This window comes from Ostrea edulis, chromosome 2, assembly GCF_947568905.1.
Source record: "Ostrea edulis chromosome 2, xbOstEdul1.1, whole genome shotgun sequence".
NCBI lineage: Eukaryota > Metazoa > Mollusca > Bivalvia > Ostreida > Ostreidae > Ostrea > Ostrea edulis.
In genome coordinates this window covers 83,619,719-83,641,270 of record NC_079165.1, presented here as the reverse complement: position 1 = coordinate 83,641,270, position 21,552 = coordinate 83,619,719, and the positions used below count along the sequence as shown (strand labels likewise).

General features: G+C 33.9%; 2 protein-coding genes across 3 annotated transcripts in view; both read right to left on the bottom strand.

The window, feature by feature from the left end:
- LOC125681492 (protein O-mannosyl-transferase TMTC1-like) overlaps positions 1 to 13,975 on the bottom strand; it is a 36,569-nt gene extending 22,594 nt beyond the window's left edge. Inside the window, exons 1-2 of the mRNA XM_048921625.2 lie at positions 13,584 to 13,975; positions 7,305 to 7,482 (exon numbers count right to left, since the gene is read on the bottom strand). Coding sequence (XP_048777582.2) covers positions 7,305 to 7,482; positions 13,584 to 13,891 — 486 coding nt within the window. The 5' untranslated portion in view covers positions 13,892 to 13,975. The remainder of the gene's footprint in view (positions 1 to 7,304; positions 7,483 to 13,583) is intronic.
- Positions 13,976 to 16,056: 2,081 nt separating this feature from the next.
- Positions 16,057 to 21,552, bottom strand: part of LOC125680848 (scoloptoxin SSD14-like) — a 28,561-nt gene continuing 23,065 nt past the window's right edge. Inside the window, exon 15 of one of the 2 annotated variants that reach the window (XM_056155209.1) lies at positions 16,057 to 18,570. In XM_056155209.1, the coding sequence (XP_056011184.1) occupies positions 18,410 to 18,570 (161 nt within the window). In that variant the 3' untranslated portion in view covers positions 16,057 to 18,409. The remainder of the gene's footprint in view (positions 18,571 to 21,552) is intronic. The other variant, XR_008800198.1, reaches the window with a different exon arrangement.

Here is a 21,552-nt window from a genome sequence, read left to right as displayed (position 1 = left end):
ATTTCGGATCATGCCATCCCCACCATACTAAAACAGCTATACCATATAATCTCGCAAGAAGGCTTTGTACCATTGTCAGCAATATCGATACGAGGGATATCCGCTTGGAGGAATTAAAATTGTATTTATTAAGCCAAAAATACCCAGAACAACTTGTAGACGATGGAATAATGAAGGCTAAGGAGTGCGGTAGGATACAGCTACTTTCTAACACACGATGTGCTAATGACGGAGAAATAATACCATTTGTACACACTTATAATCCGAGAAATCAAAACATCAATTCAATTGTTTATGAATTAAACCGGCTACTTAGAGAAGATGAACAAACAAAAGGCATATACAAGAACTGTCATTTTATTAGCAGTAAACGCCAGTCCAAAAATCTTAAGAGAATACTTTGTTCCTCCCAATTAGATGACCGTACTTATACAGTGTCAAATGTACGGACCCTCGATGCGGTACATGTGACTACATTACAGAAGGGACCAGTTATAATTTTAACGGACGAGAATTTAAAGTTAATGCTAACATGTCATGCGATACAAAGGATGTCATATACGCCATCACATGTCCTGGATGCAAGGAATATTACATTGGTGAAACTGGCAACACTCTCCGTGCCCGTGTACGTGTACATAAGCAGCATATCAGTACACCTGAATACAGACAAATCCAGTTAAGTGCACACCTGGAAACGTGTGGTAACAAGAGCAACGCCAACGTGACATAATACGCCCGTAGATTTTGCTCAAGGAAAACATATTTTAGTGGGATTCATATTTTAGTGAAGTTAGCACTGTCCTCTGTGAGCTAATTCATTATTATGCTTGTAGAAATGGATATCAAGATATAAAGAGGGATAGCCTTAGAATGCGCTACTTCATAAATATGCTAACGGTTTGGTTTGTATCCTGCCCACAAGGTTTTCCTAATAAGTGATACTATGACCTTGACCTTTGACCTTGAAAAACAATAGGCACCTTCCTCTCATCATAATGATCAAATATACCAAGTTATAATATCCTGGAGCTTACGGTTCGGTTTGTATCCTGCCCACAAGGTTTTCCTAAAAAGTTATACTACGACCTTGACTTTTGACCTTGAAAAACAACAGGCATCTTCCTCTCATCATGGTGATCAAATATACCAAGTTATAATATCCTGGAGCTTACGGTTTGGTTTGTATCCTGCCCACCAGGTTTTCCTAATAAGTGATTCTACGACCTTGACCTTTGACCTTGAAAAACAATAGGCATTTTTCTCTCATCATGGTGATCAAATGTACCAAGTTGTAAAGTCCTAGGGCTTATGGTTCAGTCTGTATCCTGCCCACAAGGTCCGGACAGACAGACGGACGACACCATACCATAATACGTCCCGTCTTCGACGGGCGTATAAAAAACGATTTAACATTTTCCCATTTTATAAACTCAGATGTGCCAGTGCTATTCAGAGACGGGGAAAAGAAAAACATTTCATTGGTATTCTAAAGCCAAAACTTAATAGTTTTTATAATTGCCTATTATTTTCCCATACTTTTTCCAGATCATTGTTGTACATTATCCATGACGTCACAATATAGACATTTAACGTTCCGCTTACTTTGACGTCATAATCACTGTTACTATGATACTGCTATGTATACATTTTTGTAAAGCTTCTGAAGATGTAATGAAAGCGCTAAAGCTTTATGGAGGATTTCTGTGTTTTCTTTTCATATCTTTTTAATATATATATATATATATATATACACACTCATTTTATTATGCAAGTCTACATGTACATGACGTGTATAGATCTCCATCTTCTGATTTCAACTTGGCTACGATTTGTTAATTCATGGTTGGCGAACGTTTCTTTACACTTGATAACATATTTTTGGAGCACTAATTTACAATCAAAATAATAATAAAAAATTCTGAATATCAAACATTTATTAAATGATATACATATGTACATTATTGAATAATTATATACAAATTTGTAATGTATATGGCCTTCACAAGTCTAACGACTAACTGTTTGATAATATTGTCATTTGATTCCCCACATTATCACTTGACATTCAGAGTTTATATATCTTCTGAATATTTAACAATATAACACTTAAAATCTTTTCCATTACTCTCTATTATCATAAATTTGTATTTCCTACATAAAATGGAAACCTCCTTTCATGTGTTATCTATAAAAGTAAAGCTGACATTAACACCAGGACATTCTGATCCCGAGGACATTCCCTAGCTGACATGGCAGGTTTTGGGGGATGGATGTTTAGATTGTATCTCCTAAAAATCTATGATAATGTATGGAAATTTTAAAAATAAAGCTTTCCTCATGTTAAAAAGCGAGCCATCAAGTCTTTCCCTCAACAGACCCTGGGGAACAACAATGGATTCACAAAAGTCTCCTTGCAAAGTACATTATATAAAGTACATTACATGTATCAACAAACTGAATGACCTTGACATTTAACTTTCGGATTAAGAAATTGAAAGCCATCTACCTGAGTCTCTCTCCACTTGCCATCTATGTAGAGAGTGACTGGATAGGAAATCTGAATGCTACTCTTTATGTGTCTACAACAATGTTCTAGTCATAAAGACAACTGTATAACTTGATAGAAAAGCATCTAAAGTGTGGAATAGAATACGATTACATATTCACATGGTACTGCACACTTTTGGTACTACAGGTGGTACTTTCACATAATATGTACTGTTTTCACTATTTAAAGCATCCATTTTTAAGGCTTGCACAAATACCTAAACATCAAGAGGCTTATGGGCTGCAAAGCTCATCTGAGACAAACAGGAAGAGAATCTGTATTTTAAAAAAAATTGGGGTTGTATAAATATCAATTTTTACCCTTATGAAGGGTTTCAAATTTTTAACAAATTTCTTGGAATATATTTCTATGACAAACTTTGAAGTCCTTATTGTGAATTTCACATCTCTACACAACATAAAAAATTCTCACTATTTCTACACGACATAAGGATTCTCATTATCTCTACACAACATAAGGATTCTCATTATCTCCACACAAAATAAGGAATCTCTATCTCTACAAAACATAAAGATTCTCACTATCTCTACACAACATAAGGATTCTCATTATCTCTACACAACATAAGGAATCTCATTATCTCTACACAACATAAGGAATCTCACTATCTTTACACAACATAAGGATTCTCTCACTATCTCTACACAACATAAGGATTCTCATTATCTTGATTCTCACTATCTCTACACAACATAAGGATTCTCACTATCTCTACACAACATAAGGATTCTCACTATCTCTACACAACATAAAAATTCTCTCTATCTCCATACAACATATGGATTCTCTATCTCTACACAACATAAGGATTATCTATCTCTACACAACATAAAGATTCACTATCTCTACACAACATAAGGATTCTCTATCTCCACACAACATAAGGATTCTCATTATCTCTACACAATATAAGGATTCTCACTATCTCTACACAACATAAGGATTCTCACTATCTCTACACAACATAAGGATTCTCACTATATCTACACAACATAAGGATTCTCACTATCTCTACACAACATAAGGATTCTCATTATCTCTACACAACATAATGATTCTCTATCTCTACACAACATAAGGAATCTCACTATCTCTACACAACATAAGGATTCTCATTATCTCTACACAACATAAGGATTCTCTATATCTACACAATATAAGGATTCTCATTATCTCTACACAACATAAGGATTCTCTCATTATCTCTACACTACACAAGGCTTCTCATTATCTCTACACAACATAAGGATTCTCTCATTATCACCACACAACATAAGGATTTTCTCATTATCTCTACACAACATAAGGAATCTCACTATCTCTACACAACATAAGGCTTCTCATTATCTCTACACAACATAAGGAATCTCTCATTATCTCTACACAACATAAGGATTCTCATTATCTCTACACAACATAAGGAATCTCAATATCTCTACACAACATAAGGCTTCTCATTATCTCTACACAACATAAGGATTCTCTCATTATCTCTACACAACATAAGGAATCTCACTATATCTACACAACATAAGGCTTCTCACTATCTCTACACAACATAATGATTCTCATTATCTCTACGCAACATAAGGATTCTCTCATTATTTCTACACAACATAAGGCTTCTCATTATCTCTACACAACATAAGGCTTCTCATTATCTCTACACAACATAAGGATTCTCTCATTATTTCTACACAACATAAGGAATCTCACTATCTCTACACAACATAAGGAATCTCACTATCTCTACACAACATAAGGAATCTCACTATCTCTACACAACATAAGGATTCTCATTATCTCTACACAACATAAGGATTCTCTATCTCTATACAACATAAGGATTCTCTATCTCTAGACATCATAGGGATTCTCACTATCCTTACACATCATAAACATTCTTTGTTTATAAATATTGTAGAACAATATGGCCAACCCGGCAATTGGTCCCAGTGGATAATTTGAACAAATGTAAGGTTGACATCATGGTGGAGGTTTTGAAAAAGTCATATGGACAAACAGATATATATAGGGATGGAGAAAAAGCTTGATCAGAAAAGTTCACATAAGTCTTCAGTTTCATTTGTCTCTTAGAATGACAATCAATCAATCATACCATGCTATAACAATCAAAATATATGTGGCACACTTAGAATTATCCAACTCTCTATATAGCATAACTGGTCCATGACAAGATATCTTTTGGAGTTTTTATTCCTAAACAGAATTTTCATTTTTCATGATCATTTCTGCAACAAAGATCATTGCTTATAACTTCTGATCCAAAAGGCAATTAAACTATACAAATCATTGGGCAAATTTTAACAGTATTTGAACTTTTGCATGCAAGACATATCCCAATATTTTTAATGGACTTCAATTTCAAATTAGATGCATTTTGAAATTGTGACAGCACATATGTGATACAATAAGAGGCATTTCCAATTCATGAATTTCTTTCATTTTCTTAGCATGTTAAATTAGGTACATTTCACTTTCCATCGCCATGCCCCTGTGTTAATAGTGTCAAGCATATATTAAAAGGAAAATTTTAAAATTGAGCAAAAAGATGCATTGAGTTGTGAGGGGAAACCATCAGTATCCCACAATGAACGAGCATAAAATTAAAACCATCACTTTCAATTTCACTGCAGTTCACATAAAAGCTTTCAGGCCAGTCTTCCTATACAAAACGAACCTATGAATGCATTAACTAGGCATTAGAACTCATCAGCGGCTTCATTCATTGTAAAGGGGATTACACAGAGAAATCATAAATATTTATAGTGATAAATCAAGGCCAGGCTATTTACCCCATAAGGATACATTAACATTCGGTGAGCGTTGACCCTTAAGGACTGAGGTAGATTTTGCGAACTAATATGTGGATCAGGAAAACACACCTGTCCTGTGCATCAAAACCGAATGAAATTGAACTGCCATGAAAATACAGTAAATAAAATAAGATATATTCTGCTTATACTTAAAAAGAAAAAGTCAAAGAAAACCGTGTAAGTCTAGAAGGAAAATCCCATCAAAAACATTTTTTATTCAAGATACACCATGTTTTCTGTTCTTCTATTTATTTTTAATTTCATGCTGCAAACTTTAAATTCATGGTTCAACAATATGATTGTGTTTCTAGTAGATATCAGTAAAAGATAATCAAATACTGGATGTTTACATAGTTTCAAATTTACTTTAAATTTTCATATCATTGAAATGAACATCTAAGAAAAATTTAATTCCCCTCCATTGATTAAAAGCTAAATGTAATCAAAACATCATGAAACATCCTTCTACCTTTTTTCTGGGTTTTTTTCTAAATCATATCATCCACTCTCATCTTCACATTTCAGGTGATCCATTGCCAGCTAGTATATTATCTTCAAATTCTCAATTGTGTTTTTTTTATTTCATAAAGATGAGAGTTTATGTGACCCTTCATCAGACAATGCTGGGCTATCCAATATAAAGTTGTGTGAACAAATAACAAACAGTATAGACCAGGGGCCTGTTTTACAAAACAACTTACAACAAAATAGTCAGTCTTAAATTGTATTAGTTACTTTGAATGAATAAAGTCAAACTTTTCTGAGGCTTAATTTTCAACATTTTTAAAAAAAAAAACTATTTTGCATTTGGAGTGAATGAATCTTACAATAAACTGGAAAATTCCAGTATGTAAAGTTGGTCGTAAGTTCTATTGTAAAATGCGCCCCTGTCAGACAACACTGGACCGACCGGTATAGGGTTGTGTAATCAACTGATGCTATATACGATATTATGCCTCTTACTACCCTAATATTGCCAATATGCCCTACTGACCACAAATGTGTACTATGACGTCATGAAAATATGTATACCCTGTCACATGTAGCATACTTGATTCAAACGATCCGGTGTACTCAGGTTAACCAACGATGACCAGCGACACACTTGATTGTGAGCCGGAATTGCACACTCATCCTGCCGGGTAAAACGATTAAGCCTAAAAATTTCGATAGGAAAAGGCAGCTTCAAGCTGGCATCCATGGAGACAGTAAAATCGAGAGTTGCTTATTTTAAGACATTATATGTTTTTAATGTTTACACTGGTGAAATAAACATGATTTGTAAATACGTTGGTCATTTCTATGCCGAATAATGATTATACAATAGAAGGTCAATAATTTCATTACTGTACTGTAGCCGGGTCACTTGATTCTTAGTGCGTCACCGGGTATACCTGGCTTAGTTCGATTTGACTGAATTTCATCAGAATCAAGTGTGCTATAGAACTTATAGTCAGCCCATATTATGCCGTCAGAGGTAAGAACATTTTGAAGTGAATTTATGTTTGTTGAAAAACTTGTTTTTATTCAGTTCATGAGTTGTTGTTGGTTTAAATGTTGAAGCCATTTTTTCATTGTTGTACATTTGATAAAGTATCTCAAGATTACATATGTTGCAGTCATTTATCATTGTTGTACATTTAATAAAGCATCAAGAATGAATAATGTCAATATGCAATTAATCAGTGTTATAATACATACAATCATCAATATGATAAATTCGTTACTATGTAGAAACTAAGAGGGGTAATATGGAAACATATTATGTGGTCCTCGGAAGAAAACAAATTGGGCGAGGCATAATATAATTTTTTGCAAGGACCCCATATATTTCTGTATTACTCCTCTAGGTGTCTACATAACTAATAATATCAGACTAGTGTAAGGTTACTTACAGCCTCTGTGTGAATGGGATGGACAGCAAACAGCAGACCAGATATCAGACAACACTGGGCCGGCAAGCGTATAGTTGTTTGGCAGACATACGTGAACAGTACAGTCATCAAAGCGTGGAGGCAGACGTTCACGACATGGAAACCGTAGGGAGAACCCTGACCAAAGTGGTAGTTGATCCTGCAAGGATAAGAAATACAACCTCTAGTGTCTTCCAATTACTATAAATACAGGCATGAACTTTACAAAAACAAAATGGCTCTAAAGTTAATGCTTGAGAATTCAAAAAGTGCCCCACAGGAGGTTCATATCATAGTGACCTTCACCTTTGACCTTGTCACCTCAAAGTCTATAGGTGCCTTTCCTGACCACCATCCACTGTTCACTGAATTAATTTTTTTTAGAAGTTTGAAAATATTGAAGTCATTGCAAATGTTACTGTGACCCTGACCTTCGACCTCTATTATAGGTGTCTTTTTTCTTATCACGTCACATCAAAGAAACACATACTGCATGATCACAGAATTGGTGTCTCATATTTATAAATATCAATTCCTTACCAATAAGAATCATACCTTTCTTAGATTATTTTTCGACACATACAGACTGGGGACATTAAGGAGGAATAACACACCAGAGAAATCCGATTATGGATGGAAGGTGGGCGATATCTACTTGTATGTAATAATATTCAAAAATTGAAAATTTTCAAATTTACCTTATTTAGTTAAAAAGTGTAGTTTTAGTAGAAACTTGAAATCTGGGGGATAAAATACTAAAACCTTTGCTAAACTCAAATGCATGAACTAAAGATCAGCAGTCAACACGTTCACCTACTGAGCTACCCAGCTAGGCGATTGATTTAATAGGATTATACAAGTATTGCTGATATTCATATTTTCATTCATGTTTCAAAAAGAAATTCAATCATAATGCCTCCTTGATGCATATATAGAATTTGAGTAAAAAAATTCATTCTACCAAGATTGCTGGGATCCATCTCTAAATATTCCTCTCAAACCTGCATGTCTTCTATTTAATTTCTATTTTGATTCCTCTCATAGAGACATAAACATTTTAGGTACATTTTTGTTTTATTCTAAATGCACAGGTCTACATTATGGACTGTGCAATAGCTAAACAATCTAACATTGCATAATAAAAGTATGGCTATAGAGGACTACAATGTCTGGATGAGCTCTCATGAAGTGAATTGGTCTAATTCAAACAAAGATTGTGTACAAAATCTCAAAAGAGATTGATTAGAGAAATGCATGAATTTTTGAATATCTCAATATTTACCCTGAGGCAAGAAAAAGAAAAAGACACAGCAAATAGAATTCTACTAAACAGAAGGTGGCAGATATTTTAATGTAAAAGTACTGTCTCATATGGTATAGTTCTTTTTTCACTCAAAGTTGCTACATAAGTCTTGAGTTTCCATTGATGACATGTTGCAGTTTTAAACTACTGTACACTATTGATAAATCAAGGAGACTCCATCAGCCTTCATAAGGAAAGATCAAAAGTTCAATGTCTGACAAATTTTTTTAGATTTATATAGTTTTCATCAACCCACACCCACCCTCTTAAAACTAGAGATGATGAATGTTGATCCAAACTCATTATCAAGTACAAGTAGTAGCACTCTAAACATTTTCTATTGTTTATATTCACAAATGAACGTGTTAGTCTTTAACTGTCACTGAATGTATACGTTAAAGAAGATAATTTATCACCAAAAAATTATGTAATCAATGTTGGAGGACAGAAACTTAAATCATGGAACTTTTGTTTCCCCCTCCCTCCAAAGTACTTGAATTTAGATTTCTATCCAATATCGATCTTTTGATTTACCACTTGTATTCTGTGGCAGGCAGCTACATCGGTCAAGATATCTAACTGCTGACCCAACAGCGAGAAACTAAATATTCTTTTAAAAATTAGCCCTGACATGAATAAATCTAATGACCATTGCTTTGGAGTAGTATTTAAAACCATTACACCTGTACATTTTACAGGGAAGGCTGCTAGGCTTTTAATAATCTCCTTGGTGTGTATTCTCAGGAATTAATTAGTGAGAGGCAGACACATGTCAATCATACACCATTGTCTGCTGAATGTAAACTTATATCAGGTCAATGAATTATTGATGATGGTCCACAAAATCAATTAACCAAATAAAATTTGTACAATCATTAATAGATCAAGTCTGTATAGAGTCAATTAAAAAATTGTAGTCTATGGAAAACTAAAAAAAACTTTCGTAAATTAACCAGAGACTTCCACAAATTGCAGAACCAGAAAAACTTCTACATATGATTAACCAGAGAATTCGTAGTCCATGCAAAACTAGGAAAACTTTCACAAAGTAACCAATGACAATGTAAGTCAATGAAAAACATAAAAAAACTTCTACAAAATAACCAGACATTGTAGTCGATGAAAACCTAGGAAAAATTTCACAAAGTAACTAAAGACAATGTAGACGATGAAAAACCAGGAAAACTTCTGCAAATTAACCAGAGACATATACTGCAATTGATACTTTTTTTTACCATTAAACAGAGGCAACCATTACACATGAATAAATGTCCCTGTTTTCTATTTCTCACAATGATTCCCCAGATTATAATTGTAATGATTTTGTTTGTGATAAAAAAAACCTTACACAAGGATCTGACATGTTGGTTTGAACCCTTGTAACACAACCGTTCTTCAATTGTTCTTTACTCTTTCTTCTCTCTATTGAAGTTGCGGAAAACTCTGATAATGAAGTTGATTATATCTAGCTGTAAAGAAATTAACAAAGCCCCATACAAAAAGGATCGCTAAATAGTTTAATCTGCATTTTGATCAGCATGTTAACTTATTGCATAATGTTTTATTCTGCCCTAGCTAGTCTGACAAATGAAAATGCATACCAATAACATCCAATGCAATACAACACAACAAATGTAACAAATGCAAACACTGACTTCAATATCACAATATTGAATTGCACTACTAAATTTATCCCCACATTCAAATTTCTAACTTTTTTGAGAACTAATTTAAAGTTACGACATTAATAACCTTGTAATTTGGAGAAATGATTTGAAGGTGGTTGGAAAATCATTTTCTCATGAATTAAAAACTGGCAGATCTGAGAACTTTGTGAAAATGATTGCTATAATTGGGACAATTGATTTTTAAGATTTAAAGTATACATAAAAATTCATAGAGAAGGATGTCCTAATACAGAGGAGTTTACCACTCAGTAAAATCCCATGCCTAACGCATTAAGGAACATCTAGGGAGAACATCTTGAGTGACATTTAAGATTTATCATCTACATTACCAGTAGCAGTGTATTTGTCCAGGAGTAAGTCATTGTATTAGATTTCACATGGGGACATCACTGGAGACGGTAAATTCTGGTACAAAACACATTAAATTTATCAAATATCAAAATCACTGATGCCTCATAGTAACAGAATAAGAAGATAGGATTTTGCTACAAAACTCAAAAGACCCACACCCAGAAATACTGGACCTGGCTGCACAAAAGTTAGTTAATTTTAACAGACGTTTATTTTAACTAACCTTGGTGTACAACTCCAGGGTGCTGAGGAACATATGTCATGTTTAGTAGAATACAATGAGTGAGGTTTATACCACCTGTAAATCATGTTGTAATTGCTTTCTTTGATCCAAAATATTTCATTATCAATGATTTGTTTTTTCATTTCCAAGTAATACATAGTTGTACTAGGATACAGGTACTTCTGTTAAGTTACTGCATTCATAAACCCTAACTAATACAGTCAAACTTGTTTGTAAGAAACCCGCAGTCATAGTGAAGGCCTGGGATTTATGAATGAATATATACTCAGTGCTATGAAAAGAATATAGTAAATCCCATTTTGGGCTATAATGCACTTCATTATATGATTGGATAATTCTGAGCTTTCTGAATGGCCAAGATCCAGTATACCACAAAAAAACCCAGAATGGTCAAGATCCAGCATACCACAAAAATAGAATGTTACATATATGTATATATATTCACCGGTACATGCCTTTGAGGTGAAATTACACTCTGATTTCATTTCTCCAACATTGGACTAAAATTAAAATGGTAAATTCAAAATTAGCATGACTAATAATTATTTTTTGGGTTGTTCAATAGATTCTAAAGTAGCGTTGCATCTAAAGTGGGTTATGAAATTGCAACACACATGCCATTGGTTGAAAGTTTTTAAAACATAAAAGTTCCTATGACTAGCATGACTAATAATTATTTTTTGGGTTGTTCAATAGATTCTAAAGTAGCGTTGCATCTAAAGTGGGTTATGAAATTGCAACACACATGCCATTGGTTGAAAGTTTTTAAAACATAAAAGTTCCTATATCCCCCCCCCCCCCCCCTCTTTCCCCTTTGAATTTTTGTTGGATCTGCCACTACTAAAGGTTTCTAATCGTGGAGATTTCACAGGTTTTTGAACAGGAATTATGAATTATCAATACAGGGAGATTTTCTTAGTCACAAAAAAATGACATTGGAAAACTTTCTAATGGGATTTTGGCACACCTGCAGTGGCCTTCAGGAACATGCAGTCAAAGTAATATTCTATGACTCTGCCAAGCTTCACAAACTTTAGATACTAGTATATATATGTCATTGAATCTCAATTATATCATTGATCAGTGCATATCACTGACTGACCAGTTTAAAGATTATGAAATCCTATTATCACAATTGTCTGCCTAATGTCACTTTGTCCGTGTTGATGACGATCAGAGCTAGATGACTATCAATTTCAAATGAACTGATCTAGTTATTTGAAGGCATTTAAACGCTGCTTTAATTAACTCAGTCAAGTTCAAAGGAAAACTATATTGTATATCTTCCCTAAGTCTGTTTATGGCTCTCAAGGAACTTTGAATTAATTAGCATGTTGCAGAGAATCTATTAACTTGTACATAAAACTAGGCGACATACATTTTCAAAAAGTTTAACAACTTCAGCTTAGTGGCCTCCGGATTTTGATGTGATTAAAAGAAAATATTTTGCTACATCTAAATTTCAATGAAAGGTTTGTTTTTATGACACTATAGGGTTGATGGAGCAAAACCCTCTTGTTAGAATGGACTGAGAGAACACTTAATAAAACGTTGCTGAGATCACTTTGTTCTGCCGAGATCATTATACACTGAGGACGTACTCAATGGTCTCCTGATCTTGAAAGGATTTTTTTGAAAATCTTTTAAATTTTACCCTGATTTATGTTTTTAACCACGTAAAACATCAACATACAATCAGATTTCTAGCAGATAAGAATTTAAAAGTAGCAGTAAATTTTCAGATTTATAGTGAAATAATGATCCAATAGCAATTAATACCACTCATGCAAATCCCATTTTTTTTAAATAGTGAAAATAATTTTCAGCTCTGTGCCTAATGAATTAAAAAAATGAAAATTGTTATTTTACTGTCAGGATATCAATTTTCCTTCTTAAAATACTTAGGTAAGCATAACCCTTATTTCAGTGTAAATTTTCATAGTGAACATGATTTTTTTTTTTTTAAAATGGATCATGTATTGTTGATATTTCAGATCTGTTGACATTTTGTTTTAGGGATTTACTTCTTGAATGACAGTAAAACACCTTGTTATCAAGACATTAGTCAATTCTTTAGTAAAACTTTAATGCTATTAAGGTCACAGCCCATAGAATCGGCCCTGAGACAAATCTTCTTAAATTCCTTATTATGTAACATTCTTAACAAAAGAACAATATCTCCTGACTATGTTTTGTGTGTCTTCTAGACGACAATCCTCAGATATCAAAATTCTCAAAATAATCAATCACATAACTCCTGCAGAGAAAGAATGAAACACCCAAGATTCTACCAACGAAAATGAAATCCATAGAAGCATCCACACCACTAGCCTCAATGAGAAAAACCCACGCACACAGGACATTAATGCTATTTTATCTGAATCAGGATTGTTGCAGGAGAATCAATTTTCCCCAGTTTTTCTCCTGTTGCCCTAAGATAGCAGACTTCTTTTTTACTGTAACAGTCTACTAGATGGACCATTAACTGTCCAACACGTTTTTGGAATGTAACCATTCATTTCCAGTCGATTAAGGCGACTTCCCTCGTCATCCCATTACCTGTAATTAACCCCTGTACATTATCTACATTTCACTACTCTGCTCATAAAAAAAACATTAACACATTCTTTTACCCTCATTTTTGTTTGCAATTAATTGTGTGACAGTTGACTTACCGAAAACTGAGGACAGTGACAGGCCTGTAGGATTTGTGACTCCTCGGATCGGCAATGGACTTTCCCCAAAAGTCATTCTTCAGAAAGGACCAGGTCGGATTTCTCCCATTGACATCTCCATTGTTTTGGATGGCATACAAGTCATCATGCACAAAATCTCCATTTAATGAATTCAAATAACATACACATGATGCACAAACTGTTAAAACACAAATCACATATTTCTCGGGAATTTTTATGTATTTTCCATTACCTGCCATCTTGGATTTCTCATCATTCACCTCCATATCTGTTTCATTATTACGCATTTACTTCTCTGTTGTTCCTTCACATAACTGTCATTTTAAACATCACCCATCTACACCACATGGCTTTAAGTGGGTCACATGACTTAATGTTGTGATCACATGACCCATCTAGTGGGCCAATAAAAATTAAATCTCCTCTTAAAATCTGTGCATTGGTGTGAACAGATAATATCATCAGCAGACTGACAATACCTGTGGCTGTCAGTGGAACATTAAACCTTTACACCTTAAAATCCATAGAAAATGTGCAAGATCTCTACATGGCTGTTTGCGGTAAATTAAAACAAAATTAATTAACGCCTGTGGTTCCATTCATCATAACACATTATCTAAAGGCCAAAATAAAAATGATGGATTTGTCTGGTCATGTTCATTTGTCACATAATTTTTCAGAACTAGATATTGGACTCTGGCAAGGCATGATGCTTATCTAAAGGTGTGCCATCTACCCCCCCCCCCTCCCCTGAAAAATCGTTCTAGGTCATTTCCAAACCTCAAATAAATTCTTCCAAGTAGCAAAACTGACTAAATGCACAAAAATTAGATACTTTCAAAGTGGTTTCTTTCAAGAAAATTATTTTTTTTAAAAATTACGGTCACAAACTTATCTTGATAAAAACTTTGATATTCAGTTGACAATGATATCATGTATTAAATTTGACCCTAGCCTGGCAGGCACAACTGTCACCTAATACATAGTATCTACACCCTGAAAAGATACACCTTCTGAAAAACTGCTGACCCGATAGTGAAAATAAGCATGTCATAATTCCAGATGTTGGTAATCTTAACATTAGGAAGTCATAATTTCCCATAACGATGCACTGAATGCACCACTAAGATTAAGGACAATCTTCCTTTAAAGCTGAAACTGTTGCCACACACACACATATGTATCTTATGTCTAAACTTCAGAGTTGTTGAGGAACACTCTCCAGGTTTGCAATGTAACAGTTTAGGGAATAATCATTGTTTTCTACCTCAAATTCAAACCTTCTCATAACTGGCCACTAGGTAAGCTGGACTGGGAGAAGTACCGGCCATCCAAATATAAGAGACTGTCCACTCGAGTGAAGGGGAGAGTGAGAGGACTAATAAAACTTGGCTTGTGAAGAATGTAAGAGACATCACTTCATACAGAACAGGGTGTTCTAAAACATTCACAGGACTAAAGCGATTGGTCACTTCATACAGAACAGGGTGTTCTGAAACATACACAGGACTAAAGCGATTGGTCACTTCATACAGAACAGGGTGTTCTGAAACATTCACAGGACTTAAGCGATCGGTCACTTCATACAGAACAGGGTGTTCTGAAACATACACAGGACTAAAGCGATTGGTCACTTCATACAGAACAGGGTGTTCTGAAACATTCACAGGACTAAAGTGATCGGTCACTTCATACAGAACAGGGTGTTCTGAAACATTCACAGGACTAAAGCGATCGGTCACTTCATACAGAACAGGATGTTCTGAAACATACACAGGACTAAAGTGATTGGTCACTTCATACAGAACTGGGTGTTCTGAAACATTCACAGGACTAAAGGAACTCCATGTATATAGCCAGTCTTCTGCCCTGTCCAAGAAGTATTGTAAATCAGGAAGGGTTCACCCAAATGCATTTACAAACAACTGAGTCTCATTCAGACTTTGAATCCATAATATTACTACTTAAAAGCAATGAGTAACTTTATATTTGCCCAGTCTTGAATTCATCCACTCAGGAAAAAGGCGATATAATAGGCAAAAATGAAATGGGGGAAATCCTGGTATTGTTTGAATCAAATCAGTAAAAGGACTTTTATTCATTTGATTTAAGGACATATGTGACATTTCTCAAATTGTACAAATGAGATAGAATACAAGTGAATAAAATGAAAAGTCACGAAAAATTATATATTAATGAGAAATGTCACACAGTCCTTAAATCAAATTAATAAAAGTCCTGTACTTTGTAGGGAACACAACAAATATGTAGATCTGTAGATCTCTGAGAAAATATTAGGACAGACCTCGGGTCAGAGAGTTACAGAACACAATGGATTCAGCCTCTGTAATAATTACAGAAATATCGCATCGAAATAGAGCACAATGGATTCAGATAATTCCAGAAATATTGCATGGAAATAGAGCACAAACAACCAAAGAATTATTCTAAGTCAAATTAAACAATTTATTTTTCATAAATAAATGTCCTATGACAAATAATATTTCTGGTCCACAGAAGACTATCACATTTACTAACAAAGAGAGACAACTCTACTAGCAGGTACAATGGGTAACAAATGAATAAATATATATTGAAATGATATGCATAATTTAAACAGAATGCCTTATCTGGAAATGTTAACAATATCTAAATAAGTATCACAATGATAAATCAATTACAGAAAATGAGGTATAAATATTGTATCATTACTATAGTAACTTGATGTGAACATTCGGATCACCTCTCGTTGACATTCGGATCACCTCTCATTGGCAAGTGCAAATAATCTGCTGTTTCTATCTATGAGATGGGATTCAACTCCTCCAATCAAGTTACTGGAGTATTAATAAATTTATTATACATCAATGTAAATACATGAATTACTATCAAAAAGACAAAAAAAATTTGTTTTTGAGTATGCAGCTGTGTGAGGAGACAGGTCAATTTCCACAAAAATGTTTTGACGCATCGTGATATCATCAATTTCAGTGGATGGTAAAACGGATGCAGAAATTAGAAAATCAGATCACACTGTGTGCAATGAACACATGGAAAAATACTAGCAGAATATTGTAATACTATAACAAGTTGAGATATTCTGTCATGTAAAAATCTAAGGAGCTGGTCATGGCTGTTTTCCAAATATTATCACAGGAACAAAAATCAAAGGCAATGAATTTTGATAAAATATTTCTGCTTTGTATGCCTTGCCCAGAGAAAACATACTAATATAATTAATACCCTATCACAAACTTTCACAAAACAATGCCATTTAAACACACACAAAATGATGCGATTCCAAAAAAAAGTTATGCACAGTAGGTCCATTCTACAACCCCCAAAAGTAACTATGACCTATCAGATTTTAAATCAATTGATCCCAGATCTTATTGCAGGGCATCATTCCCACAACATTGATAAAAAATCAAACATTTGTCAAGAAATGTGGTTTAAATCAAATCTGACATGAACACATGGGCAAGACGCACGCTGGAGGTCTGCTGAAGGAGATCAAAACATACCAAGTACTTAAAATGCACAAAAACATGATGATAGTTTGGGAATAATTTCACCTGGAATGTAACATTACAGGAATATTAGTTGGAAATTAAAAACAAAATTTACCCAATGTGTCTGAGTGGTGTGGGTAAAGGGGTGACATTGCACTTGAACAAATCAAAAATGCAAATTAATTCTACAAGCAAGTAAATATATGTATATGTACAAAATATCTAAAACCGATGTCTACAGTCTTTAACTACAGTTAGGGCGACTTCGGTTCGTACCGGTGTACGAACTCGGGCTACCCGAGTTGCTTCCGAACGGAGAGAGTTTCAACTCTTATATGACGTATTTTTGACATTTGAACTCTACTCAACTAACCCTGCCTTCTATGAGGGGTAGTGTGGTAGCAATATGTCAGTCTTGGAATAATACTGCGCATGTGTCAGTTTTCTAACAATGGGTGTGATTGGCTGGAGTATTATACATGGGAGTAAGAAAGAACATTGGAATATCTACCTTACTAACTCGGGTATGAACCGAAGTCGCCCTTAGAGTGTTTTAGAACTAATGAGTACTCACATAATCTCAATCAGTATATTAAAGTCCTCAATAATTGCAGACAAAAAAACTCCCTGAAAAACTGGTTCCAGTGAAATTTTAAACAAGTAAATCAATGAACTACATGTGAATCTATACAAAAAGAACAAATGACACAACCATGCGGTGCTTACAATTCCGAGACACCGCAGCAGGAAGGAGTACATTGCACCTGATAAACAGAACGTCAGCAATAGCTACTGATACAGAAAATAAATCTATTTCAGAAGAAACCGTCTCCAAAATACAGTGGAGTTTCTACATGCCTCATGAAAACATTAAATACTCAAAAATCTAGTAAAGTTATGTATCTAGTATGTATAATTTAATAATTGTGCACATGATGTATGACTAATCAAACATTAACAAAATATTGTTTAAAAAATTAAATATCTTCATATAATCATCATATGATATGGTATATTACTTTAAAAAATAAAATGCTACAAAAGTTAGTTAAATACTATAATAGTATGGAAAATATCTTTATTTTCAATATCACCTAATCTATCAAACCTTGAAAATAATAAATATTTTTAGCCATACCTATTTTATACATTACATTGAGAACATCTTGATTTGGTTCCACACATTGAGGACACAAACTTGTGACTATGGGCCTGACAAAACTCGCACACTTTCCCCACATTAATTAAATCATTTACTAATTGGATAGTTCATCCCATACATAGGGCTGACCCTCAAAACTGAGCGGCTCTACCCCCGTCCCTCGCATCCGAGTAAGCCTCCACTTCGTCCTTCACTTTCTTCACACCCTGTACGCAGTTCAAGGTGCCGGTTGTCTGTTCTAAGTTATGGCCTCTTGTTGTTAAGTTACTAACAATGTCCTTCCTAAATTTCTCTATACATTGATAAAAAATACTGATTGTTAATCACTGATTTTAATATAGTAGAACTCTGAAAATAGCTTTGTTAAAAATATTATTTCAACAACAAAGGTATTTATAAATTCATTTGCAGTAAAAATTTAGAGTCTCACTGTAAAAATTTTGAATGAAATTGATTTAATTACATGTACATGTATATACAAGTGAATCTAAATGTTGACATATCTTTTAAAGAATTATGCATGATAAAGGCCTGATTTGGCCCTTAAAAAAAGTGAAACATCATGTAAAATCTAACAATTCAACAAAACAGAGTGATATTTACAACCATTTCTTGCCAATTTTCTTTTTTACATTTGATGCAGAAATGAAGCATATATTTATTTTCCATTGTCTTTTAAATAAAAATGCTATTTTGGTGATAGTATTTCATTTTTTAAAAATTGAGTAACTTTGTGAACAAGATTAATATTTCTACCAACCATGGCATCTACACACAGTGTATTAATAATGTGACTCTTGATCACAAGGGTCATTCTATATTTGGATAAAGGAAATGGTTTTGACTCTTTCGTCAAATTTTCATTGATCTGGGAAATACTGAACAGTCATGACATCATATTGTGGAATTGTTTGAATTTGTGGGATGTAATTTTCGTGGATTGTTGAGATTTTACAGTTTTGTTGGGATGTAATTTACATGGATTGTTGAGATTTTATCGTTTTGATGGGATCAAATTTTGTGGATTGTTGAGATTTTACAGTTTTGTTGGGAAGTAATTTTGTGGATTGTTGAGATTTTACAGTTTCGTTGGGATGTAATTTTCATGGATTGTTGAGATTTTACAGTTTCGCAGGGATGTAATTTTCATGGATTGTTGAGATTTTAGTTTTGTTGGAATGTAATTTTCGTGGGTTGATGATATTTTACAGTTTCATTGGGGTGTAATTTTGTGGATTGTTGAGATTTTACAGTTTTGTTGGGATGTAATTTTGTGGATTGTTGAGATTTTACAGGTTTGTTGGTATGTAATTTTCGTGGATTGTTCAGATTTCACAGTTTCGTTGGGATGTAATTTTGTGGATTGTTGAGATTTTACAGTTTCGTTGGGATGTAATTTTCATGGATTGTTGAGATTTTACAGTTTCATTGGGATGTAATTTTCATGGATTGTTGAGATTTTACAGTTTTGTTGGGGTGTAATTTTCATGGATTGTTGAGATTTTACAGTTTTGTTGGGGTGTAATTTTCATGGATTGTTGAGATTTTACAGTTTTGTTGGGATCTAATTTTGTGGATATGATTTCTGTACTTTGATACATTATATAATTTGTGAATTTCATTATGGTTTAAAATTTGTGGGATATGGGTATCCATGAAATCCTCGAAATTGAGCCCCTACAAAATCTAATGCTTTCATACTATCATAGGATCATCTGCATTATTCTATCATAGGAACAATTTCATAACAACAGTTGCCAGAAGACAACACATCTCACCAGCAAGCATGACTCTAAATAGCTTGTCTTCTTTGGTTCAAAATGTTTAAGCTTTTGAAAAGTATGTCATAATCTAAGGTTAAAAAGTTAAAAGTTTTGGCACCATATGAAAGGCCTGGCCATGACACATTTACATGTAAAATATCAAAGACTTATCCCCCTTGGTTAAAAAGACATGGCCAAGGTTAAAAAGATTAAAGTTGTATGGTCTGAATTTTAACAAATATTTTCCACCTTGTAAAAACGCTGTTATATCATAGAAAGTACGTATTTATGAGACTGTATGACATGAAAAACATTATTTCACCAGTTTTAGCCAGAATTACTTGATTTTAACCCAGTTTTACAAAAAACATTCACTCGGTAATTTCAAGTCACAGTTGTGTGACCAGTTGAGACTTTCAGATCGTCGGTGATCTTATCTGTGTAAAGCTGTGTAGTTAGCTACAACAGTACTCTGCCATTAGTTTAAGACAAATAAAAATATCAAATACCTCATAGTAATTCGTTGTTTTACGCTCTTTCAGCCTTAAAGTTAGACAGTTGCCTTTGATTTTTATACTTCATGTTGGAATTCCCCTGACCTGCATGGGGCTATTTATAGACGCAAATTTATGCGTTTCCGCTACTATTTACTTTTTGAATAATCTTTTCATTGTTTTCTTTTACATGCAAATGTTTTCAAGCATGTAATTAAGGGAAAGTTAATAACTTTAAGAACTAATTAATCTGCTTTAAAGTAATTATGTACAAAAATAATACATGAACATCAGCTCATACAACTTTAAGAAAAGTAGATCAAAATCCCCAATTCACAAGGTCAAAAGTCTTGATACCACATGAAAAGCCTTGACATGAGGTATCTATATGTGAAATATCAAATCCCTATGCACCCTGGTTCAAATGAAATAGCCTATGTTAAAGTTTTTGAAAAGTAGGTCAAAGTACAAGGTCTATAGGTCAAAAGTCTTGGAACAACAAGAGAGGTCTTGTCATGAGGCATCTAAATATGAAATACCAAAAACCCCATTCCCCTTGGTTAAAAGAAGATAGCCAAGTTAAAGTTTTTGAAATTAAGTCAAAGTATAAGGAAAAGATCAGTAAGTCAGAACTATTGGTTGGTTGTTTGTTTGTTTGTTTTACATCCCGTTGAGAACTTCTTACTCATATTGAGACGTCACCAGCTGCAGGTGAAGTACCACAGATTTAGACCTATGCTTCGTGCTCAGGGTGGTAGCAGTAAGGGTTCTTTATCATGCCAACGCCTGCTGCAACACAGGACGTGTTTTTAAGGTCATATCTGAAAGACCTCTGGTTCTCATTTCTAGATGTTGAGCGTTTGGCGAAGGAGCAATCACTACCTATTTCAACATCTTAGGTTTGAGCGAAAAAGCAACATCTTGTCGACATCTTTTCAGCAACTTACATTTTATTGGCTTTATTTTTTACATTAAGCTACAAGTCCTCATGAAAGGTGAAGATGACGAACAGTGATC